At 44.2% G+C, this 26,579-nt stretch overlaps 1 protein-coding gene across 4 annotated transcripts in view; it reads left to right on the top strand.

The window, feature by feature from the left end:
- Window positions 1-26,579, top strand: part of DGKD (diacylglycerol kinase delta) — a 115,948-nt gene that overhangs the window by 40,416 nt on the left and 48,953 nt on the right. For 3 of the 4 annotated variants that reach the window (XR_011312498.1, XM_069727698.1, XM_069727700.1), the window contains exons 4-13: window positions 6,823-6,927; window positions 11,670-11,802; window positions 16,572-16,678; window positions 18,241-18,366; window positions 24,549-24,651; window positions 24,739-24,901; window positions 25,310-25,418; window positions 25,749-25,888; window positions 25,995-26,079; window positions 26,157-26,251. Coding sequence is in view for 3 of the 4 variants with exons in the window: in XM_069727698.1 (XP_069583799.1) it covers window positions 6,823-6,927; window positions 11,670-11,802; window positions 16,572-16,678; window positions 18,241-18,366; window positions 24,549-24,651; window positions 24,739-24,901; window positions 25,310-25,418; window positions 25,749-25,888; window positions 25,995-26,079; window positions 26,157-26,251 (1,166 nt within the window). In the remaining variant the exon portion in view is untranslated. The remainder of the gene's footprint in view (window positions 1-6,822; window positions 6,928-11,669; window positions 11,803-16,571; window positions 16,679-18,240; window positions 18,367-24,548; window positions 24,652-24,738; window positions 24,902-25,309; window positions 25,419-25,748; window positions 25,889-25,994; window positions 26,080-26,156; window positions 26,252-26,579) is intronic. The other variant, XM_069727699.1, reaches the window with a different exon arrangement.

The raw sequence follows: 26,579 nt of genomic DNA, 5'->3' as shown, positions 1-26,579 counted from the left end.
CCCTGCCACAGTAAGTATATGCAGGGATGGGATCCACAGATGGATAATTTAGGGGGTCCTTCTTGTCTGACACCTCTTTCCTTCTTGTTCCAGGGAGACAAGTCTACCCCCAAAGCCACTATTAGGAAAACGTGTGCCATTTGTAATGCAAAGCTACCCTCACTATGGGATAAAAAGCTCTGCCAGTCATTCATCGACAAAATAGTCAGAGCAGAGCAACTCACCTTTTTGGAAGAGATTCGCTCGCTGGTCAAGCAGGAGGTGCAGTCTTCCCTGGCAGCTTTTACCCCTCCACCCCCACCACCCCCTTCTCCAGGGAAGAAAAGGAAAATACAAATTGAGGACTCTGAGTCTGATTCAGACCTATCCTACGCATTGTCCTCTGGTAGACGGGAGGGGCCCGTGTCACCCAAGGCCTCTGAAACCAGAAAATATCTCTTTTCCTCTGAGTGGATTGAGGACCTGGTGTCTGCAGTATGCAACACTATGGGGCTGGAAGAGGAATCAGAGCCTCAGTCCATTTAGGACCAGATGTTTGGTGGGCTAAAATTGGAAAAATGCGTAGGGTTCCCGGTGCATGCTACTTGACATGATTTCTCAGGAGTGGGAACTGCCAGAGAAACGCCTTAGCACCCCCTCAGAGATGAAACACAGATTCCCCCTAGAAGGTGATTCTGTTAGATGGGACATTCCCAAAGTCGATGTACAGGTGGCAGGGTTGTGAAAAGAACCGCACTCCTATTTGAAGATTCTTCGCAATTGAAGGATCCAATGAACAGAAAAATAGAGAGTCTCTTGAAGAAGTCCTGGGAGACATCTACGGTTGCCTTAAAGACTAACATTGCTTCCACCTGTGTAGCTAGAGCCCTCTCCCGCTGGTTAGAGGAACTAGAAACTCATATCCCATGGTACTTCCAGGGGTGAACTGCTAGACTCACTGCCTGGCCTTCTCAGGGCTACTAGGTTTTTAGCGGACGCCTCCACGAAGTTGCCGCCAAGTCACTTGTGCAATCCAACTCGGCTAGGGGAGCTCTCTGGCTCAAGGTGTGGTCTTGTGACATCACTTCCAAAGCCAAGTTATGTACCATACCCTTTAAAGGAGAATATGTATTTGGGCCTTCCCTAGACGAGATCCTAGAAAAGGCCACCGATAAGGAAAAAGCTCTCCCGGAACAAAAACCCTCTAAAAAAACGTGTGTTTTTTTCGTCCCTCACAGCCTCAAACCTCCCAGAGGGCGGAAGGGCAAGACCGGTAGATGGAGCTATGCAAAAGGTGGGGGGAAGAATATTCTCATCCCCCAGCAACAGCAGTCCCAACAAGAGAAACGATGACTCCGACCCGGTGGGAGGGAAACTCTCAAGATATGTACATAAGTGGCAGAACATCACCACTTGTCATTGGATCCCCAATGTCATCAAGGAGGGCCTATTAATAGAGTTCATCTCCTCCCCTCCATGGGATCTGAAAGTCACCTCCCTTCCAACACAGAGAGATCAAACAGTGCTGCTAGTAGGTCTCAGAGACCTTGCAAGATCAAACGTGATCTCCCAGGTTCCAGAGTCGGAATGGGGTCTGGGCCACTACTCTCGACTGTTTCTGGCAGCCAAACCCTCAGGCGAGGCCCATATCATTATAAATCTGAAGGAACTGAACCAACATGTAAGATACCGCAGATTCAAGATGGAATCCGTAAGATCAGCCATTCCTTTGATCGAGCCTCACCTCTTTATGTCAACCATCGACTTGAAAGACGCCTACTTCCATATTCCAATCCACCCGACACACAGAAAGTATCTCATGTTTGCGGTACAGGGAGGTCAGCAGGTGGAACACGATCAGTTCAACGTCCTTCCGTTTGGCATCTCCTCAGCGTCAAGAATCTTCTCCAAGGTAATGGCAGAAGTAGTGTGCTTTATCCAGAGTCAAGGCGTTTGCATAATGCCTTACTTGGACGACTTGCTGATGATAGCCTCCACCAAGATGGCCCTGGAATTTCATGTATCAAAGACCCTCGATATTTTAACATCTCTGGGGTGGATCCCGAACCTGGAAAAGTCTCAGCTACGGCCCTCCAAAACGAGGAAATTCCTGGGAGAACTCCTGAACTCTGCAAAACAGATGTCTTTCCTTCCAGAAGACCACCGTCTGACCTTAATAACAAAGGTCAAGAGATTCAGAGACATGAAGTCCCCAACACACCGAGAAGGCATGTCGGTCTTGGGCTCCATGACAGCCTGCATCCAATCGGTAGCCTAGGCTCAGGCCCACTCCAGAGTCCTTCAAGCTCATATTTTAGGGAACTGGAACGGCCATCCCAGTACTCTAAACAGAAGGCTACACATGTCGGGTCAAGTAAGAGCCTCCCTGGCATGGTGGATAAATTCCAAAAACCTCCACAGAGGTGTAAGCTGGACTCAGGTCCCGCTAACTACAATTACATCAGATGCCAGCAGGAGGGGCTGGGGAGCCATGATAAACAATATCCCATTCCAAGGACTCTGGAGCGGGAAGTCGTCCAATTTCAGAGAGTTAAAAGCTGTAGAGGAAGCCCTTCTGGCAGCCGGTTGCCAGGTCACTGGACAACACATCCATATATATTAGGACAACATGACTTCAGTTGCTCATATCAAACATCAAGGCAGTACAAGGTTCAACAACCTAAAAAGTATTTCCGCTCGAATATTCTGCTGGGCCGAAAAACACCTACTGTTGCTGACAGCAGTTCATTTTAAAGACTCTTCCAACACCCAAGCAGACTATCTGAGTCGCCAAGACATCCAGCCGGGGGAATGGAGCTTGAACAGTCGGAGCTTCAAAATACTGGTAGACAGGTGGGGCCTACCAGAAATAGATCTTTTTGCATCTCGCCAAAACACGCAGGTCGAAGCCTTCTCCCTAAACCCCAGGGACAATTCCAGGGGAGTAGATGCTTTGGCCCAGAATCGGGACTTTCACTTGGCCTATGCGTTCCCACTTACTTACAAAACGGTTTTCTTGGTGGCTATAACCACGGCTAGGAGGGTAGGGGAACAACAAGCCCTATCAACGAGGGAGCCCTATTTCTCGACCCTTCTTTTCTTCCAAAGGTAGTCTCTGAATGTCACCGTTCCCAGGAAATCGTCCTACCATCTTTTTGCCAAAATCCAGTGAACTCGAAGGAGGAAAAATTCCACACTTTCGATGTCCGACGTATTGTTCTACATTACTTAGAACAAACCAGCTGTTGCAAAATTGATCAGAATCTGTCTGGTCAAAACAAGGGGAAAAAAGTGGCAAAAAGCACTATCTCTAATTGGATAAAAATTCTGAGCAGAAGCATATCTAGCTCAGAATAAATCATTCAATCAAAATAAGTCATGGCCCACTCAACCAGGTCCACATCAGTCTCCTGGGCAGAAAGAGCAGGCGCATCTGCAGACCAGATCTGCAGGGCAGCGCATGGTCGTCTCTACATACTTTCTCCAAGCATTATAGATTGAACGTATTGTCCAATAAGGATCTAGTCTTTGGCCGGAAAGTACTCGAGCCCGTTGTCCCACCCTAGCGCCAAATTAGTTGGTATTCCTCCGTATGCCGTCGTGGAATGTGACTAGAGAAAATAGAATTAGACTTACCGGTAATTCAGTTTCTAGGAACCTTCCACGATGGCGCTAATTCCCTCCCTATATTCCTGGATAAAAATCTGGGATTCAGAAGGTAAACCGGTGCTATGGTTTTCAGTTATAAGTCACTGGCAAGTGGGAGGGCCTTTTTACCTCTCTGTGTTTCATGTCCCCCATCAGGGCAAAGAGGCATCCTCTGTATGCAGTCGTGGAAGGTTCCTAGAAACCAAATTACTGGTCAGTCTAATTCTATTTTTTTTATTTGGTATATTGGACTTTAATGAACACATCCATTGCTTTTTTTCATTTATTTTTAATGGGAGAAAAAGGGGATGATTCAAATTTTTATATTTTTAAGAAAAATATATTTTTTAACTTTAGTCCTTTTAGGAGACTTGAGCTTGTGACTCTATATAACAAGCAGTTGTAATGGTAATTGGGGGAGACTAATAGTTATGTGCCCATTTTAGTGGATTATGCTAAAAGATGTGCTCTGATCTCTCCCCTTATCCGGACTTTAGCTGGAACTGGCGCCTTTTTTATATGTATTTTTAGGTGATTACTACTCCGATCCTGATACTTGTGTTTCTATCTTGAAGAAGGGTCCAGTCCGGTCACACAACTCACAGATTTTCTACCCTGCTTATGTTTTAATAAAACTGAATTTGTTCACATATGGGAGGTTACGTGTCTCTTGTAACTGAGGACCTATAATCTTCACTTGGAAATCTTTTGCTGGTAATGCACTTGTGGAAGACACTTCTCTTCCTCAGACCACAAAAATAGACATGTAAAACCAGACTTTAGTAGAAGTAAGCGACCAACATGTGTTTCATAATTCATGTGTTTAGTTTTTGGGTCAAGGGTTGAACATTCTTAAAGGGAACTTGTGACCACGAAAATGCCATCCACTCTGTAGGCCCCATGTTACAGAGCATGGGGAGCTAAGCAGATTGGTCTTTAGTTTTGTGAGAAAAGATTCAGTATAATCAGTGTTTCTATCATTTAATCCTCTGCTCTTCCTGGGATTATCAGTCCAGGGGCCGGTCCTATCAGTGACTGACAGCCATCTGTACACACACATATACAAATAAAGCTGTCAGTAGCATATAGGACCTCCCACTGGACCCAAAATGGCAGATTGGACTGCATTTTTATAATGACCGGTTCCCTTTAAATACATAAAAAAAAAAAAAATGGAAATATACTGCTCCTAAAATAAATCCAGTTAAAGGTGAAGCCACACTCTCTACCACTGGGATAACTTCCCCATATATGATTAATAAATAATAATAAAATGGTCTGTCCTTTCAAATTTGATCTTGTTTGATGCATAATATGATAACTAGACATTTTGCAAACCACTTAATTTAACAATGATGTCTTACTCCTGAATAATAACATTAAAGTGCCGAACAGTAGGTGTTTCTGTATAACTTGCTGTCCACTGCCTGTTGTCAAGTGCAATCTGTCTCTACAGGAAGTGGGAGTGAGACTTTGTCTTTCTGCTCTTGCTCTCCTGTCTGTCACATGTCATACCGGCTACAGAGACAGCCTTGTAGATTGAGGTATTCAAACCATTGTGCAATGTAAGAGCTACACATGTTGAAAAATGAGTGAAAGGAATTCCAGTTCCTACAGTGCTGGTAGAATGCTGATAAAGAGGAACCTCCACTCAAAAAGAGTAGATGGCAAGTTAAAGAGCATGAGAATTGCCTTATAACTGGGTGCACGATGGTCCTGTTGAGATTGTTTCTGCTTTGCTGTCAGGAGCGGCAGATCCGTCGGGGTGTAGGACCTGGGTGATTTTGAAGTGTTCACCCTGTATGCTGCGGACACAAAGTTGAGCTGCCTTTTCTATTCTTGTAAGTGACAATTACTGGGAAAGGTTCCCACTGGGCATAGTGTCTCCTTTGTGTAATAAGACATGAGTAAATACTTCTTGTAAATCCTGTGTGTTTGGTGCTATATTTAGAGATTGGGGAAGCAAGGATCTCATTGTTATAACTACAAGGATTACAGTCTTGCTGGATTTAAATATATTTTTCCCTACCCTTTTACAGTAATATGATTTTAATACATAAAAAAAGTATTTTTTTTCTCATTCTTTTCTCTTAGGTCTTACTGTCCATAAATTCTTCCATATGTTGTACCAATTTAAAGGGAAACTGTCAGCAGGATTTCACCCCTCAAAATATTTATATGTGCATGTAGCTCTTTCAAAGACAAGCCCAGCAATACCTTTACATGACCAATCCGTTAAACCATTACAGAGAAATCAGTGTTTGTATTGATATGTAAAATGAGGCTGAAGAACTATTTGTAGATCTGAAGCCTCTGTCACTCCATCTCTATTTCCTGCCCAGTGCCACCTTCTCCTGCTGACTGTCAGCCTCTATGCTGTATGACTTCAGGAAAAGAAGCAGTCAGTCAAGCTGGAGGAGGCGGTGCTGGACGTGGAATAGAGCTGGAGTGACCGAGGCTTCAGATCTACAAATAGTTCATTTGCAAATCAATACTAACATTGATTTCTCAGTAATGGAGGAACAGAACGGCCATGTTAAGGTACTGCTGGAATTGTCTTTATAAGATCTTCATGGACAGACAAATAGTTTTGGGAATGACCTTTTTATACTCCACACCCTCTACAACACCCTGAAAATGTCAAAGAAACTAGCACATCTACAGCGCCCATACACATTAGACTAAAGTTGTCCGATCCTGCTGATTTCAGAAGGAACTGAAGACATTGTGTATGGGATCGCAAACAAAAGCAGAAAGTGCAAAACTGGCCAAATCCTTAAAGAGTTACCATTCATAAAGGTGATATGGTGCATTACTAACAAATGATCAGGTGACCCCCCTTTACAATTTTCCTTACTATTTTTATGTGCATTTTTGTGACTAAAAAGTTGCAGGAGTCAAATGCAGAAAGCACAACAAGTAACATGGGAAGTAATGAGAGTTTGTAGCAGTAAACCAGCACACTGGTGCTGACACACACACACAGGCGCACACTCACTCCGCATTTAAGGTTTATGGGCAAGCCCTTGTTTGTATTTCCAGCACCACTATGCACATTGGGCTTCCATGCCCTTAGCAAACAGCGGCTTCAAATGAAATCTCTTCTTGATGTCTCCTCCTTCCTTACTTTGCGCTTTTCACCTTTGCATTTGCCTGACTTCAGTCTGTTATCCTCCGTTTTCTTCTATTTCTTAGGTATTCACTCCCTTTCGCAAGCTGATACTGAGCGCAGACAACAGAAAAGACATGGAGGAATGGATGGCGGCGCTGAAGTCTGTGCAAAACCGGGAACTGTTTGAGGTATTGCTATGTCTGCAGCTTTCCTAAGGCTGGAGCTATACGGCGATTTTAGCCACTACACCTGTCACGTGACCAAAGTTGCGTAGTTGTCACTGCGACATCTCGGTCGCACAGCAATACAAGCGAATGGCGCTGCACTGCGATCCCAAGTATACCACAACGAGAGTTGCAAGAATTCCAGCCTTGTCCGGTTTTTGTCCACTACTTGGCTCGGTTGCCATACCCTCGAGTTCAACATACGACCCCAATCACTTGTATTGCTCTGCAATGTAGCAGCGACACCTAGCGAACTTTGCTCGCAGGACAGGTGTCACCGCCAAAGTCGAAGTTAAAGCGTAGCCTAGCTTAAGACCGCGTGCACACATTGAGTATTTGGTGAGTTTTTTACCTCAGTATTTGTAAGCCAAAACCAGGAGTGGGTGATAAATACAGAAGTGATGACGTGTTTCTATTATACTTTTCCTCTGATTGCTCCACTCCTGGTTTTGGCTTATAAATACTGAGGTAAAATTATGACCAAATAATGAACGTGTGATCATGGTCTAAGAGATTTGTATGCTGCAGGAATATTTCACATGGCACTGGGTCATTCACCTGCCCAGGACACTTTCATTAATGCAGTAGTGATCATAAACAGATAAGCTACAAATCATCCCAACCTTTGTTACACTAGTGCCGTTTTCTCTTCTGTCAGTTTGTCATATATTCTCCTCAGGCCATGTTACACGCAGCTTTTTTGCAGTATTTTTTTTTGCTGCCTTTTTCATTAAAATAAGAAGCTGCGTTGTAGAAAACCTTCAAAGCAATTTCCGATTTCAGAAGTCTCCTGCATACACGTAGGCTATATTCACACACCGCAAAAATCAGCTATTATGCCAGTAAAAACGCTGCCTTCAAAATATCTAGTTTTTTTTGTTTTCGCTTTGTTTTTGAAGCGTATTTTGCAAGGCTTTATGGATGCGGATTACACATGCTCTGTCTACAGTACGTGATTAATAAAGTTAGATTTACTCACCAAAAAATGTTTGTTTTTGTGGCATTTTTTAATTGCTTTCTATGGTTCAAAAACGCTGAAAGAATTGACATGCTGCAGATTTAAAAAGCGCCGCAGTTCACAACCTCAGTAAGAAAAAAACAAGCGTGTGCATGAGATTTCTGAAATCTCATAGTTTTTGCTGGTCCGGAAAAAAACATATTTTAATTTGCATAAAAAGCTGCAAAAACGCTACATATGAACATAGCTTTAGTTTGAATTTGAGATCTGTAGCGTTTTTTAAATCTGTAGCCTGTCCATTCTTTCATAATAATAATAATAATAATAATAATCTTTATTTATATAGCGCCAACATATTCCACAGCGGTTTACAGTTTAACAGTTTCAAACACAAAAGTCATAAGTAACAACGTTAACAATACAATAATTAAAGCAAAACATTTCAACATTTTTGCAGCCATAGAAAGTGCAGAAATGCTGCAACAAAATACAGTAGGCTGGTTTTGCAGTGTTTTTTTGCTGCGTTTTTTGGTGAATAAAACTTAACTTTATTAAACATACTGTAGACAAAACACACGTTAAAAAAAACACACAAAATAATTTGAAAACAGCATTTTTAATGTCAAAAGAGCTGTTTTTGACTACGGAGAAAACCATTGTGTGTGAACATAGCCAGACAGTTTTTAGTTACACTTGTTTCTGGGAAACCTGAAGGAGAACTAATATTGCTGCTCTGATAACTGGCACAGAGATAGATGGTCACCCATTATTATTAGCTCCTAGATCTGAAAAGTTTTCAATATGTTCATGTCTTTCCCATATTTCCTAATACCTGAACCAATTTAGGCGTTTGAGAAAGTTAGGAACAAAATCCAGTGTTGGCCATACATCATAGACAAATGTGGGCTGAACCCGCCGAATTTGGCAGGTGTCAATGACCTCTGATGTATATGGTGGTGTCCTAGGTTCCCCCCTACAAGATATCTTCAAGAAAGAAAGAAAAGAAGATTCCGAAATGCCCAAATCTTTGATCTCAAAGGAGATAATCTGCCGCCAGAGGTGTTTGGCAGAGGATTATTCCCCTCTCCCTATTGAGAAGACAAGCCGACATGAGCGTGCACATGGGAGCATACATCTATGTGCAGCTCGGATGAGCTTTGGTCCTTTAAGTGGGGAAATGGTGGTAACCGCTGTCACACACCTCAGGTGGCCGCTTATCTCCCGGTACAATAAAAGGACATTTCAGCTGCCTAGTATTCCTCTCATTATCTATTTGGAGTCAGGAGGTCCTTATATATATCAGATGTTTGTCAGGTTCTTTATCTTTCTGTATGGGGACCTTCAAAGGGTTGACCAATTTGTCTTAACACATGTTGTAGACATGATTTTGTGGCACTTAGGCTTCTTTCACACTTGCGTCGGTATGCGTCCGTCGCTAAGCGTCGGCGCTACGTACCGACGCACGTTGTGAAAATTTGGCACAACGTGGGCAGTGTATGCAGTTTTTCAACGCATCCGTTGCCCATTGTAAAGTCCCGGGGAGGAGGGGCGGAGTTCTGGCCGCACATGCGCGGTAGGAAATGGCGGATCCGACGTACGAAAAAACGTTACATTGAACGTTTTTCATGCCGACGGTCCGCCAAAACACGACACATCCAGTGCACGATGGACGCGACGGATGACCATCCTTCACAATCCGTCGCTAATACAAGTCTATGGGAAAATGCAAATTTTTTTGCATTATCCTGCATTCTCAAAAAATGACGGATTGTGACGGAAGCTGAAAAACGCGAGTGTGAAAGTAGCCTTAATAAGTATTCCAGGTTCTCCTCTTGTTTATTAATCCAGCCTTCTTCAGTGTGCGCAGCTTTCAGGTACTTAGAATGACCACCGACCGGACCGGTCCCTCAGCCCCCTCCAATTAGAAAACGCTGCATGGAGAAGCTGTTTTCCAATTGGAGGGGGCTGATGGACAGGCCTGGTCACGTGATCCTTCATCGGTGGTCATTCTAGGTACAGGAGAGCTGTGCAGTCTGCGAGGAAGGCTGAGAGAAAAATACATATGGAGCGGGCACCACCTGTGTATTGATGAAGCGCTAACCAAAATTCTTAGAATACAAACTAAAAAAAAAAAATGGAAGGACTCAAACAAGAGATCAGTCACGCTACCTACATTTTAACAATATGGTTCTTTATTATGTCAAATCTAAAACAAAAGAATTCTAGGTGCCCACTTTGTGAACCCGTTTCTTAGGCCAAAATCTGCCCCTAAAGTGATGTCAAGTAGTATTCAATAATGAAGAGGTACAATGCACGTGCACAGAGAATAGATAATGCAGCTCCAAAAGAAGTAATCGGTGACACTGCAGTAATGTTCCCTCTGCATAGTCACCAGCATGAACTGGCTCGTATAAAAAGCATCCTATGGGAAAGAAGACCAATGTGTATCGCCACAGGAGTTTGTCTGGAAGGCTGCCTTAACAAATAAAGAAAGAGAACCTGTACTATATATTAGTATGTGCTACCAAATCATGTTAAAATAAAGTGGACACTGTCCACCATGTTTTGCGTCCAAATCTTTTGAGCAGCATAATGTAGAGACAGATCCTGATTCCAGTGATGTATAACTTACTAGGCTGCTTGCTGCCGTTTTATAATCGCCTGCTTATAAAAGTGATTTTATCACTAGAACTAGTAAGCCCTACACATTAATGAGCTCTGTGATTGGCAGCTTTCTGCCTATGCACAGTATATACAGAAAGCTGCCAATCAGTGCTGTGGACTGGGCTACACAGAATTCAGAGATCTGATCTGCAGCAGAGAAAACAGATATTTTACAAAAACTGTGCCAAGCCGCCCACTAAGGGTAAGTTCACACAGGACGTTTTTGTTCCTTTTTTTTTTATGCAGCAAAACCTGATCTTCTTGGCAGGAAAGAAGCTGCGTCAAAAACGCAGGTTTAGGTGCGTTTTTTGTTGTTGCGTATTTGGTGCGTTTTTTTTTTCTCTTTGTCCATGCTCATGTGTTTGGATTTTCAGCAGCAAAAACACAGCAAATAATGATACCTGCGTTTTTGCTGCCTTTTTTTCAACACCCATTCAAGTCAATGGGTGAAAAAACACAGCAAAAACGCTGAAAGAAGTGACATGCTCTATGTCCAAAAAAGCACAAAATACTGATCAAACAAAAAACCAATGTGTGCATGAGATTTCTGAAATCTCATAGGCTTTGCTGGTATTGTAAAAAGAAGCTGAAAATTAGCATAAAAAAGCAGCAAAAAACGCAGCAAAAGCGCCCTGTGTGAACTTACCCTAAGTGATACATTGCTGAAATCAGTGTCTCTGCCCCTACATTATGCTGCTCTCAGATGGGTTAGCGAAAACCTGGTGACAGAGTTATTTGAAGGAGACTTTAGCTGTCATTAGGATTTTTTAGAAACATATCTAATTAGCAAATATATGAAATGTAATAACCTGACAGAGGACGGCATCTCAGGAATTTATATGTACTGTGACTGTTGATTACGGGGATCTCATTCGTCAGACTCATGCCCGTCAGTCTTAGGTCTGTCCTTCTACATTTTTCTTCTGCAAAAATCAGGAAACGTCTTTCCCTCTAGGTAGTATTACCTGTAATTTGCATAACAATCCTGGTGGGCAGGACTGCCCCGGGCACTGATCTGACCCGCTGTGCCTGCGCGCGCACACTGCCTGCAGGATCAACTGCTCATTGTGTTTCATGCTTCCAGTCTGCCCAGTACAGCATGGACCATTTCTCCGGAATGCACAACTGGTACGCTTGTTCCCATGCCCGCCCCACGTACTGCAACGTGTGCCGCGAAGCCCTCTCCGGGGTCACGTCCCATGGACTCTCCTGTGAAGGTATGTCAGCCTTAATCCCTTCTGTCATGTTGATTTGTCTTGTCACTATACGGTTTTGAAGTGTCAGCTCTTCGGTGTCAGATGGGAGGTGTCTCTGGCTGTCAAATTAACTTTCTACAACGTCTTGGTAATTATCATTGATGATTATGCAGTTCTAACGAGCCGTGTTTATCTAGCATTGTGTAATTAGCTGAGGTTACTGTGTCTATACGTGGTGTAGTCACTGCCACAGGCCAGGGATGGGAGAACGCAGCAGTAATGGGACATTACAGAGACTGCTGCAACAATATGTTAATTATAAGCTGGCAAGTGTCCTGGGGACACACCATAATCCACGCTGGTAATTGCCACAACATGCCACATAGCAAAATAATAACCCACATAAGAAAGTACTAAAATTAGCAATAGACTTCACATAGCTGTCAACAGAGCAAACACTACTACTCGTCGTAACACACTCGGCTCAGCCTAATGTGCTTGATATCTCAGTACGGGTATGGCTACGTTCACATTTGCGTTGTGCGCCGCTGCGTCGGCGACGCAACGCACAACGCAAATAAAAATGCACCAAAACGCACGCAAAAACGCTGCATTTTGCGACGCATGCGTCGTTTTTTGCCGAAATTTGGACGCAAGAAAAATGCAACTTGTTGCGTTTTCTGCGCCCGACGCTTGCGGCAAAAAAAACGCATACGCAGCACAACGCATGTCCATGCGTCCCCCATGTTAAATATAGGGGCGCATGACGCATGCGTCGCCGCTGCGTCGCCCGACGCAACCACGCAAAACGCTAATGTGAACGTAGCCTAAGGAGACAAGGGACTGCCAGACACATGGCGCCGCTTATCACTGGGGAAAACAACCACTCGAATTCCAGTACACCTTGTTTAGGTGCCCATATTCACAAGTCTAAAGTTCAACAAAATGGTTGATTTTACCCAAAACGATTGTTCTTTGGGTGACATTTCACAGTCTTGAAGACAACCGTTGACAGACTCTCATAATTCGGGAAGAAGTCAGCCATATTTAAAACTTCAATCAGATAGTTGCACGTACACAAAAGTTCTTTGTGAGAGGCAGAAATTGTTCGCTCTTCAATTATTGAACATGTCTGACCAGTTTGGCCAAGTGTAGTGACCAGCGTGGTTAACATGGCTATGTCTGCTTCTGCAGAACGATCATTCAGCCATTATTCAACAGTCGACCTACTAATTGCCAATGTGTCGGGGTGCCCTTATATATGGCTATAAGGCGTATGGGCTCCACAAGACTCGCGCTGTGGAGAATAGTGGCAGGCAGCACGGGCTGAACGATCTATCGCAGATGTGTGAAGCGCGCTCTGCCTGTGTGTACAAGCTATTAAGCAGCCACCGGTTGGTAAATGTTTACCGATTGGCAGTCATTTAACATCGGAAATCGGGTGGTGTAACCACCCCTTTAATAGATTGGTCTTCATCCAGCTGCTAATCTGATCAGTGTTATCGTAGAGGTGTTCTGCAACAATTGTCTATTATATTACAAATCTGAATGACTCACAGAGAGAGGAACTGATTTCACTGGTTTGTGTCTGTAGCGCCAGAGGTAAGGCTCAGCCGGCAATAAAAGTTGCCCTTTAGGGTATGTGCACACGATGCAGATTTAGTGCAGAACTGCAGCAGAAACGCTGCAGAACTGCACTGTGATTTACAGTACAATGTAAATCAATGTGAAAAAAAAAAAAGCAGTGCACATGGTGCAGAAAAATCTGCGCAGAAACGCTGCAGATTTCAAAGAAGTGCATGTCACTTCTTTTGTGCAGTTCTGCAGCGTTTCTGCACCCCTCCATAATAGAAATCCATTGGTAAAATCTGCACAAAAAACGCATTAAAAAAACGCATCAAAAACCGCACAAAAAACACATCAAAAACGCACCTGCGGATTCTGCCAGGAGATGCAGATTTAGTGCAGATTTTATGCAGAAAATTCTGCACCAAATCTGCATCGTGTGCACACAGCCTTATTCTCCTCATAAGCTTGCAGGACAATGGCGTGGTATGTTATTTCCCGGAGAATTATCAGATCACTATGAATTTCTGAAGGTGAGGTTTTCCAGTATAAGGATAAGTTCACACAGGGCGTTTTTGCTGCGTGTTTTTTTATTCTAATTTTCAGCTGCTTTTTACAGTACCAGCAAAGTTTATGAGATTTCAGAAATCTCATGCACACACATTGGTTTTTTGTTTGATCAGTATTTTGTGCTTTGCTGCGTTTTTTGGACATGGAGCATGTCACTTCTTTCAGCGTTTTTCCAGCTTTATTTCACCCATTGATTTTAATGGGTGTTGAAAAAAACGCAGTAAGAATGCAGGTATCATTATTTGCTGCGTTTTTGCTGCTGAAAATCCAAGGACATTAGCATGGACAAAGAGAAAAAAAACAACGCACCATACATGCAACAAAAAACGTACCAAAAACGCATCTAAACCTGCGTTTTTGACGCAGCTTCTTTCCTGCCAAGAGGATCAGGTTTTGCTTCAGAAAAAACCCCCAGCAAAAACGCCCTGTGTGAACTTACCCTAAGACCAGGACTACACGGACAATTCTTGTAGCACTACTGATTGATTCCTCTAATTATTGAGCTACTCCGTCAGTCCATAGGAATACACAGTATAAAGGGAACCCTGTATAGAGAGGCTCACCAGGGCCAGTAGGTATGGAGCATTGTGAGGTAGACCGATGACCCCAGGTATCGCCATGCAGATTAGTTTCCTCAGTGGCCTGTGCCATCATCATCTGTCAGGGCTTCCATAAATCCCATCAATATCAACTGGTCTGGCTGACATTAGTCTAATGTCTGTGGGGACCTTAAGTGTTTAGATGTGGATTGAGGTGTGGGGAGCATTGGGTTTTTCATTACCTGATGCATGATCTTTTGTGAGGCCCTGATACACATGCGGTAGTCATTCAGTTATAATAATAATCTTTATTTTTATATAGCGCTAACCTATTCCACAGCGCTTTACAGTTTGCACACATTATCATCGCTGTCCCCGATGGGGCTCACAATCTAAATTCCCTATCAGTATGTCTTTAGAGTGTTGGAGGAAACCGGAGAACCTGGAGGAAACCCACACAAACTCGGAGAGAACATACAAACTCTTTGCAGATGTTGTCCTTGGTGGGATTAGAACCCAGGACCCCAGCGCTACAAGGCTGCTGTGCTAACCACTGCGCCACCGTGCTGCCCTTGCTGAATCCAGTGAACGTGGGCGTCTTTGTGGTATTGAGTATGGGAATTTCACATATAATGGGACTGATCGCTCATAGTTGTAGAGCTCAGGTTACATTGTAAAATACAATAATCCCCACTACCATGGCAGCCGTATGGATTTGTATCTAGCTGCTATCAATACGGATGTTGATTGCCCGCCGTTGCTAAGATAAGCTCTCGCTTTCACAGCTATTTGAGGTGTGTCTGTCATAAAAGACTATGTACTTTAAGTCAATGACTTTGTGCAGCATGGGCCATTTACACTGCAAGACTATAACCAACATGCGTTCCTAGAAACCTTTGTTTCCTGGCAGCCATGCCCTCTAAATCTGGCTTCCCAGAACAATGGCAGCTTGTGAACACAGAATATAATCAGTCAGTGCGCATCATTAAAGGGAATCAGTCACTAGGTTTTTGCTACCCCATCTAAATGCAGCATAATGTAGGGACAGAGACCCTGATTCCAGCAATGTGTCACTTATTGGGTTACTTGCTGTCATTTTGAGCACGGTTTATCTGCTGCAGGTCTAGCAGTGCTCTGAATGTTTAGCTGTGTATAGCCCCGCCCACACCACTGATTGGCTGCTTTCTGCCCTTGTGCAGTGTAGACAGGAAGCTGCCAATCAGTGGTGGGGGCGGGGTTACACAGCTCACGAATATGGAGGACTACCTGGCAGCAGGTTTTCTATATTGACAGCATTCTTACTATGCAGCATTTTTTTCTAAAACTTCTGCACAGTACTGTATATACATTGAAGCAGACGGTGGTAATGCGCCAGTTAATAGTGTTTGCATGCCGTACTATTCATCTGTGTAATCATTTTCTTTTTCTTTAAAAGAAAACCTGTTTTCTCCATGATTAGGGGGCGGCTGTCTGACCTACCACATACTTACACACTGTCTGAGAAAAATACAGGCAGAAATTACATTTTGGAGATCAAATAACTAAAAGCTGACAGGTGCAAGCAGTTCCCTTCACCAGAGGAAACCATCTAACTGGAAGGAGCTGGAGCAGTTTTGCCCTGAGGAATGGGCAAACATCCCAGTGGCAAGATGTGGGAAGCTCATAGAGACTTATCCAAAGCGACTTGCAGCTACAATTGCCGCAAAAGGAGGCTCTACAAAGCGCTGACTTTAGGGGGGTGAATAGTTATGCACACTGAAGTTTTCAGTTATTTTGTCTTGTTTGTTCCTTGTGTCACAGTGAAAAGAAAACCAAAAAATTCACAGCTATAGGCATGTTGTCTACAGGAACTGGTGCAAACCCTCAAAAAATCTGTGAAATTCCAGGTTGTGAGATAGCAAAACACGAAAAATGCCAAGTGTGTGTGCGTGAGTGTGTGTGTGTGTGTGTGTGTGTGTGTGAGTGTGTGTGTGTGTGCGTGAGTGTGTGTGTATGGGGGGGGTGAGAATACTTGTGCAAGTCACTGTCTATATACACATATACTATAGAGCTTGTGAACTGTTGGTTTTATTGCTTATTATGTGTTTTTGTTTTTTGTTTTCTCCATGTGAGCAGTCTGCAAGTTTAAGTCTCACCGACGCTGCGCAGTGAGGGCCACAAATAACTGTAAATGGACCACCTTGGCTTCTATCGGAAAGGACATTATCGAGGATGAGGATGGGGTGAGTATGTGCGGTCAGTAGAAGCCATGTTTGCCCAGTTATTTCCAAACTCCCACAGAAGTGAAGGCGGAGAGCTGTGCCTGCACGGTCACCTCTCCATTCACAAGGGGTGATAGATCGTGTCCCAGAAGGGACCTGATATCTCCTCTACACAGGACAGCCATCAGCAGACCATAAAGGATTGTTCCCATCATTGCACAGTGTAAATAGGCGCAGCGATCAATCAGCAAAGTGCTGGTTTGGCAACGATCACATTTTTTATGTGAGCCTAAAAAATATTGCTGGTCAGGTCAGCCATGGCTCCCATCCCCACTGCTCTCTTGTTTACAGGGCGTTTGTTACCAAGATTATTGAAAACCGCATGGAACAAACAATCGCTCATTCCAAACTCACCTAGTATTGTGCTAAGCACTTATTATTGGTAGTTTATCTGCTTGTGAAGAAGGACCCATATACGCTTCTTTAAAGGGAATCTTTCTTCAGATCTTTGAGACCTCATCTGGAAGGAGCATAATGTAGGAAAAGAGACCCTGATTCCAGCGATTTATCTCTTCGTTTACTGGGTGCAGCAATTTTGATACAGCCAGACATTTTAGATGCAGCATGAAGAAGAGCTCAGAAATCTAATCCTGCCCCCACTACAGCTTTCTGTATATCTGATCTATTGACAGTGAGTTGCTAATCAGAGCTGGTGGTGGAGCTGGACTATAGGTACCGTCACATTAAGCGACGCTGCAGCGATCCAGACAACGATCCCGATCGCTGCAGCGTCGCTGTGTGGTCGCTGGAGAGCTGTCACACAGACAGCTCTCCAGCGACCAACGATGCCGAAGTCCCCTGGTAACCAGGGTAAACATCGGGTTACTAAGCGCGGCCCTGCGCTTAGTAACCCGATGTTTACCCCGGTTACCAGTGAAGACATCGCTGAATCGGCGTCACACACGCCGATTCAGCGATGTCTGCGGGAGATCCAGCGACGAAATAAAGTGCTGGACTTTCCCCAGCGACCAACGATGGCACAGCAGGATCCTGATCGCTGCTGCCTGTCAAACTGAACGATATCGGTAGCCAGGACGCTGCAACGTCACGGATCGCTAGCGATATCGTTCAGTGTGACGGTACCTTTAGGCTCATGAGCTGTAGTCTGGCAGTGATAATCTTCTGCTGATAAAACACTCATTATATTGAAACAACTGCACAAATCACTGAAATCAGTATCTCAGCCCCTACCTCATGCTTCTCTCAGATTATATAGCAAAAACCTTCTGACAGATTCCTTTTATGACTGACAGGAGTTCCAGATTATAGGGTAGTGAAGCATTATACTGTGTAAGAAATGACACCTTCATTTTTACACTAGAAAACTACAGGCCTCTTAGTAAAGGATTAATAGTTGTACATCTTCAGGTTTCTTCTATCAGCTTGGCACATTATGTCCACACTTGGCATACTTCATAGTTCTACTCCTTCTTTTCAGAATGCAGAGTATATAGTACATGGACAGAATGGTTGTTGTATTGTCTTGTACATTATTAATGACCATGCTGCTCTCATTCCCGTAGGTATCCATGCCACACCAATGGCTGGAAGGCAATTTACCGGTTAGTGCAAAATGCACTGTGTGTGAGAAGACGTGTGGCAGTGTGCTCCGTCTGCAAGACTGGCAATGCCTGTGGTGCAAGGCAGCGGTAAGTCTTCCTCTATCTTTATTTGCACTGTTGTGAGTTTCTATGGGATAAAACCCCAGTACAAGGAAGGATTGCGCTATCTTGTGTCCTGTGCTTGAGTATACCGCTCCCCTTACACATTGGACTAATATCGTCCGACGCGCTAATATGTACAGGGGCATCAGCCAACTGATTGTCGGGGAAGATGTCGATTGGGCACTTCCAATTTCGGACTGCCGATTGCTTTGTCCTCCCGGAGATAAGTCGCCGGAAGAGATGTTTGCCAGCAGTTTTCTCATAGAGAACATAGGAGCACTTGGCCAAATGAGCGCTCCCGTGTATCGGAGACACAGTCAAGATGGCTGTTATCTGAATGATCGGCCCAAAGCATACTTCATGTGACCGCCATCTAGTGTGTATGGGGACCTTACCTCTAATGTCTCTCTTTAAAGCCCCAGCGGTTAGGCCATATTTGATGATGTCACAGATGATGGTTTGGTGGGCAGTGACATCACAGGGGTTCCAATCCTATAAATTTATCACTGGAATCCACAGCTACACAGGCAAAGTGGCTCTGGGGTTAAGGATGGCCGGTGCTGGAGCTGTGGTGCATCCTCTGAGTGGTGATGCTGCCAGCTTGGCTTCAGGAAGAGCATCATTGTGGCTCTGCTCATGAGGTGACTAAGGCGGGCGTCTAGGATATAGGCCAGTTGTTCCCATGTTAATTCCGAAATCCTAGATGCGGTGACCGCATAAGGGGCACTGTTAATAACTCGCCTGATGTGTCCCCTTTCCAGCTCTATAACTGTGGGTGGTGTCACAGTTAGGAGCATGATGGGTGGTGGGATCACAGGGGTACCAGCCCTATAAATTTAGCTCATAGACAGCAGTCAGAAACCAGCTGAATCTGTATTATATCTGGGAGTCGTTTTTTGTGTAAGCGAAGTAAAATAAAGGTACATATTCCACAGCTAGCTGCCGTCTTTTCTACATACCTTCTCAGGTGACCAGATTAATTTTTGTTCGTGTTTGCATTGCATTACACCATCATTTGCTTACATTTTAACCCACTGTTTCACCTTATAACTCTTCGTAGTCAGTAGATTTGGTTCTTATTTGATCTCTTTTGTAATTTGATAAAGACAAATTAATTGAAATCATGGGCTTGTTTTCTTCAGGGGCTTTTGAGAAGCTAAGTAAATGGAACGTTCAAACAGAACAGAAGACAGTCAGACATGTGGATCACAAGCTTATAATTGCTTAAATAAATTGTATTCCCAGGTCCCCAATGGCTCATTGATCATTGGGGGGTCCCGCTTATGAACCCCTGAACTTGGTTGATAATATCAAAGTGCTCATTGCCTGCTGTGCATAGACTGTTGACATGCCCCTTTAGCCACATATAAAGAGGACGTTTCGCTAGTCTGAGCATGATAAATTGGCCACATTATGGAATAGTGGCTGCAGAGCTGAATTAAACATAGTTTTTTGTTTTTTTTTCTCTCTGATGTGGAAATTAACTTGTAAAGTTTGGGTTATAATTTATAAGTCCAATGGGAATTTACTAGAGATTTCTCACTGGGTGCATGTAATTTTTCCCCTGCATGAGGCTAACCAATCATAAGCAGTCAGCCACTTGCTGGGGAAAAAAACATGCCCCCACAATAGCTTTGAACAGGCTTACTTCTGTACGAGACATGCAATAACAAACAGTCTTCTCTAACTGACCTGGCTGAAGAGCTGTGTGTGATTACAATATGCTAGGAGCGGGGCAGAGGGATTAATAACACTTCTTCGCTTTTGTCTCATGGCAGCCAGTGTGTGGGGATGAGAATAAAGCATAGCTTACACTAACAGTGGTGTGAGAGGAGAGCTGCTAGAAGTGTCTGAATGAGGCAGAGCTGTCCTGTACTGCCCCTCCCCCACATTTCACTGATGTGAGATGAAAACTGAAAGGTGTTAAGAATCACACTTATCTTTGCTCCTGACACTTTGTAATCACACACAGCTCTGCATTCAGATCAGTGCAGAGATCAGTCTGTCTGTCATTACAAGTCTCACACTGAGACTAACTCACGCTCTAACCTATTATGGCAGTGAGCACTTTTTCCCCTCAGTAAGCTGCAGAGTGCTTATGATTGGTCAACCTCTTGCAGGTGAAGAAGTACACGCCCCCAGAGAAGAATCTCTGGTAACGCCCCATGGAATTAAAATGACTTATAACCTAAACGTTACAAGCTGATATTTCCTCAACAGGGAGGAGAAATTAAAAAATGAAAACATTTTACCCAGCTCTGCAGCCACTGTTCCATGAGGTGGCCAATTTAACATGCTCAAATTTGTGAAAGACCCACTTTTATAAGAAGTTGTCCTACAAATACCACATTGATATCTGAAATTACATGTAAGATGATTAAACTGAAAACTTCAGTATATAGAAAACGTGGCAGAGACAGTGTGCAGGTGCAAAGTCTGGTGTTGGCTGTGGTGCCAAATGCATGTTCTATCCAGGCCCAGGAGCACAGTAACGTTGTGTACACCGCTAATCCTCTACATGGCCAGCCTGTGCATTGCAAAGGAACACTCCTGACTGCAGTGAAGCAAGATTATGAAAAATAAATTGCTCTCAAACTTATTAATGTTGTAACTAAAGCAACATTATATACAAGTTAAAAACTGTTTGCACAGCTCCTAAAGGTTTGTGTCTCACGTTATTAAATGGGTTAAATTGCAACTTGACTTGTGTTAAAATTCTCCCCGTGCTCAAGAATGGCGAGGTTTTTAATTTTATAGTGTTGGGCTCATTGCCTAGGCTACCAGCCACCCTGTAGTGTGAGAGTGGCCAGTTACCTAGGCAAGGAGCATGCAGTGTGAGCAGGTTGTATACTTTACAGCCTGCATTCCCCACTCAAAGCTTGCGGGATCTCTGTATCCAACGCACCTCCAATGCACTGCCAGCAACCGGGGAGAGTGCACACTCCGGACCAGCGGCGTAACCTTGTCACTCCACCAAACTGTCAATCTCCCGGAGTGCACCGCCCTACAGAAAAGCAAGAATCCGGGAGGCAGAAGATCGGTGCGCTCCAGAATACAGAACAATAGAACAGTCCTTTAATAGAGAAACAGTCTAAAGGCCCCTTCACATTAAGCGACGCTGCAGCGATACTGACAACGATCCGGATCGCTGCAGCGTCGCTGTTTGGTCGCTGGAGAGCTGTCACACAGACCGCTCTCCAGCGACCAACGATGCCGGTAACCAGGGTAAACATCGGGTAACTAAGCGCAGGGCCGCGCTTAGTAACCCGATGTTTACCCTGGTTACCATCCTAAAAGTAAAAAAAACAAACAGTACATATTTACCTACCGCTGTCTGTCCCCGGCGCTCTGCTTCTCTGCACTCCTCCTGTACTGGCTGTGAGCACAGCGGCCGGAAAGCAGAGCAGTGACGTCACCGCTCTGCTTTCCGGCTGACCGACGCTCACAGCCAGTACAGGAGGAGTGCAGAGCACAGCGCCGGGGACAGACAGCGTTAGGTAAGTATGTAGTGTTAGAAATGGTCACCCTTCTGACCTCTGTTTGCTGTATGAGGGCATGTGGCTACATTCAGTGTGTGCACTGCATATCCCAACACATACACCAATGAGGCTGGAACTTGTGAACAGAGCCTAGACGAGTAGGATCTCCTTTCATGGCTTGTGCTCTTTGCTAGATGTGTATAATGCATGGTGCTGTGTGAGATTGTTTGCAATAGTAGATTATTCTCGACTGTGTCATCAGGGAAATTTCAGATAGTTTAAAGGGGCTGTCCATTTTTTGGGGAAGAAAAAAAAATATTTATATATATATCATAATAAAATGCATGTATTCAGGGCTAAAAATAATTGGTGCAATTGTGTTTCATTAAAAATGTTGCACCGTTTGGATTGTACAGGCTCTTTGCTGCCCTGCATGTTACTGACATGGTGTGTGATCATGAATCAACTGAGAGGAGCTTAGAAAAAGCCAGATAAGAGTTCGAGCAAAATCACTGTCAGTCCATCATATTGGGCTGACTGACGGACTCTCAGATAAGTCATTCTGCAGCCAGCCATACACAGTGTAAAGGTACCGTCACACTCAGCGACGCTGCAGCGATATAGACAACGAGCCGATCGCTGGAGCGTCGCTGTTTAGGTCGCTGTAGAGACGTCAAACACAGCAGCTCCAGAACGATGCAGGAGCGATCCAGTGACATAACGGCGACTCACTTATCGTTGTAGCTGGTTGTTAGCTCCATGTAAAACATTGCTGGCATCGTTGCTTTTGCTGTCAAACACGACGATACATGCCGACCTGACAACCAAATAAAGTTCGGGACTTCTAGCTCCGACCAGCGATATCACAGCAGGATCCAGATCGCTGCTGTGTGTCAAACACAATGAGATCGCTATCCAGGACGCTGCAACGTCACAGATCGTTGTCGTTCTCGTTGTAAAGTTGCTGAGTGTGAAGGTACCTTAAGGCCAGGGTCACACAAGCAACATAATCAGGCCAATTATGCTACTTACACTCTGATCAAGCTCTTATCACAGTTTGATCCAAGTGTCACCTTAAGCCTCTTTCACACTTCCGTCTTTCAGCTCCCGATTTTTGCGAATGCAGGTTCCTGCAAAAAAATTCTGCATTTTCTCATAGACTTGTATTAGCGACGGATTGTGACGGATGGCCATCAGTTTCATCCATCGTGCACAGGATCTTGCGTAAAAACCGGAAAACCGCTGCAAAGACTGCCGCATACACAACAGGTGCACATAGCCTCGAAGGGTCCGTCAGAAAGACGGGCCCAGTGCACACGTTTTCCACAATCTGCACAGGATCCATCATTTCAACATTTTGACGGATCCTGTGCAGATTGTAAAAGCGGAAGTGTGATAGAAGCCTTAATGAGATTAGATTCTCTCACATGAGAGAATCGCAGCACAGGTGCTGGGAAGATGGATAACAAAATTTCTCCATGTTCTCCATTGACTGTATGCGAGTACATTTTCCACTCGCATCCATAGACTTGAATGGGTGAGTACGATCCGATCATCAGAGGCACTCTGTCACGTAGTGACAAGAGATTGTTGGCACCTACCCGATCCCTCAAACTCGTGGCGCCCTACACCATTCCTGTCCCTGGGGTTATCCCAGATGGTGGAGATGCTGGGGTCTGGTACCTTGCTATGCTCCTATCTTACCCATATCTGTTCCCTCCCCCACCAAGGGAGGTGTGAGGCCGAAATGTAAAGGCAAACACAAACCATGCAGAGATGAGCGGAAACTACAATTATAGAAATACACTCACAAAACAACAGAGTAGGAAACGGTAGGAATAGGAAGGAAGAAACCAAATGGAAGACTATAAGGATTAACGTGCAAACCAGCTCCACTCAGCAATCTTCTGAAAAACTCTCCAACTCTCCTTACTCCAAACACTGAACTCTCTCCTTCAACTCCAAACCAGGTAGTGGTAACTATCACTGGCAAGATCAGAAGCAAGGAAGAAGGTTCTTATACCTGCTGGGAGTAAGGAACTCAGAACAGGGATACAAGCAAGGACAGAGAACTCCAGGAGTACAACTAAGCAGTTTAACCCTTGCAGCACCAGAACAAAGAAAGCCAGAACTGCTAATAGTATGGTGACATCGTTCTACCTACTGCAGGTGTATGTGTCACCAGATGCTGCCATCGTCTGACCCCACTTTGTTGCGGTATCCCAGCGACACACTCGCATCATGCTGCATTTGTTTTCTCATGCCGAATCGCCGTGAGAAAATAAATCGCAGATCTGCTCTGCCTCACTGTATAACATTGCTACAAATTTAGATTGCACTCATCCGATTATTTGCTTGTGTGAGCGAGCCCTAACACAGGGGCTACATAAGGCAAACTGTGCTCAATTTTGCAACAAAACCCAGATGCAAAAATTGTTTTTAACCCCAATTACATGTATTTAAGCTAAAAGAAAAGAATATATCTATTGTTCCTAACAGTGGACTACCTTTTCTTGCACTGGACAGATTCCCACATCTGTGCTGTACACTATAAGGTTCTAGCAACAGGGTACAAACACGTAAGATGTCTCCACAGATGTCAGTGAGTCCACACTAATTACGGTCATGCAGCAGAGTTGTGTCCTATCTATTGACCTGATGTTTTGCTGTTATTTTCATGTACTGTAGGTACACTCCTCTTGTAAAGAATTTCTGCCCAAAAAGTGTCCGCTTGGACAATGCAAAGTGTCAGTAATTCCACCAACGGCCCTCAACAGCATCGACTCCGATGGTACGTGTGGTACACCTTGTAGATTGGATTGGAGATTGCATCTGACGTATCACTGTAACGCATGCTCTTCGATATTTTCATCTCCAGGGTTCTGGAAGGCCACGTGTCCCCCGTCCTGCACTAGCCCGCTGCTTGTTTTTGTAAATTCAAAGAGTGGAGATAACCAAGGAGTGAAATTCCTGCGACGGTTCAAACAGCTGCTCAACCCGGCTCAAGTGTTTGACCTGATGAATGGAGGGCCTCATCTAGGGTGAGACTGAAGCCCCCGTACACTTTAGATAGCTGTCAGTCGCACGATAGTTCAACCTATCATTCGGCTGAGAGCTATCACCCCTGACTCTCCCATACACAGGACCAAGGGCTTGCTGTGCCGTAAGAGAGCCTCTGCCAGAAATTTCTGGCAGTGGCTTATCTTTTAGAGGATTAAAGCGTTGCCTCTGAAATCAGATGTGCCCCATGCTTCTGTCCTCTGACACCATCATTTGGGGGGAGAGTCGGGGGGCCTCCGAACACATTAGACTGCTGCAGAAACCTATTGGTATCAGTGTGGTTGACCGACATTAGTCTAATAAGTAACTTTTTAACACTTTTCTCATGCTTTTTTTCTACTTTAGATTTTTTTAAATATATTTAATGTCTTAATTTTTTTCCCCTTTAGTTTACGCTTGTTTCAAAAGTTTGACACCTTCAGAATATTGGTGTGTGGCGGTGATGGTAGCGTTGGCTGGGTCCTTTCTGAAATAGATACCCTTAATCTTCATAAACAGGTATACAAAGATGATAATGATTAAAGAGGTTTTCTGAGTCATGAAAAAAATGCATACATCCAGGAATAGTGACAGAAGAAGCTGTTGTGAGCGTTTTATTCCCCTGACTCTCTGGTCCTCTTGATGATCCTGTGTTCACCTGGCTGCAGTAATTTCTTCCCGTGTAGCCCATGTTGGCACTGAGGCCAGTGATTGGCTGCAGCAGTCTGCAGTATACAAATGATGAGGGGGCCATGATGACATAGTCCTTATTGTTGACGCAGCACTAGTTGCACATAGTGTAAGTGTGATGACATATTTTTGTCCTTATTTTATTTTTTTATTTTCTAGTGCCAGTTAGGAGTCTTGCCGTTAGGCACTGGGAATGACTTGGCCCGTGTCCTTGGCTGGGGCTCTGCGTGCGATGATGACACTCAACTCCCCCAGATTCTGGAGAAACTTGAAAGAGCTGGCACTAAAATGCTGGATAGGTGAGTTTCAGGAATGTGTTGTTTTGCGTGTTTTTTTGCTTTTCTCTTTTGGTTTTCCTTTACAGATTCTCGATTTGTAAGACATTGATGAGTTTGAACTTTGCAGGTGGAGCATCATGGTGTATGAGACCAAACTTCCAGCTCGGGCCCCCGATCCTTGTACATCCCCAGAGTCCAGTGAGGACTGTGAAGTGAGTGCTCACTGTCGGATTGTGGTGCTTCTCTGTAGTCTGGATTATTCGATCTCTCTTTCATTTACGCTATCCAGGTGCAGCAAATCTTGGGCTATGAAGACTCTGTAGCTGCTCATTTATCACAGATTCTCAGCTCAGACCAGCATTCGGTGGTGATTTCATCAGCCAAGTAAGCGTCACTAAAGAATTGTGATGCCAAAAAGTGTCATGTTTTACAGCTGATAAACTAAGACAGCATTTAAGACAGCATTAAAGCTGGCTATACCACCTGAGTTAACTGACAGGCAAATGTTCTTTCAGCAGATGACAATCTTCCTCTCAATTCCCTCATACACATGAGCGCTTTGGTCGGCCAAGAATTTATATGATTTCAACAGGAAAAAAGGAGTGAGTTGCTGCCAGATGAGTCTGGCAGCAGCTTTATCTGTCCTGAAAAAAAAAAAAAAAGATCAGCCATTGAAATTCTTATGATCCGATTCTTCTCTTTCCCTATATTA

Source organism: Ranitomeya imitator, chromosome 5, assembly GCF_032444005.1.
Source record: "Ranitomeya imitator isolate aRanImi1 chromosome 5, aRanImi1.pri, whole genome shotgun sequence".
NCBI lineage: Eukaryota > Metazoa > Chordata > Amphibia > Anura > Dendrobatidae > Ranitomeya > Ranitomeya imitator.
The sequence above is the reverse complement of the archived record's forward strand: the minus strand, read 5'-3'. Positions and strand labels throughout refer to the sequence as shown.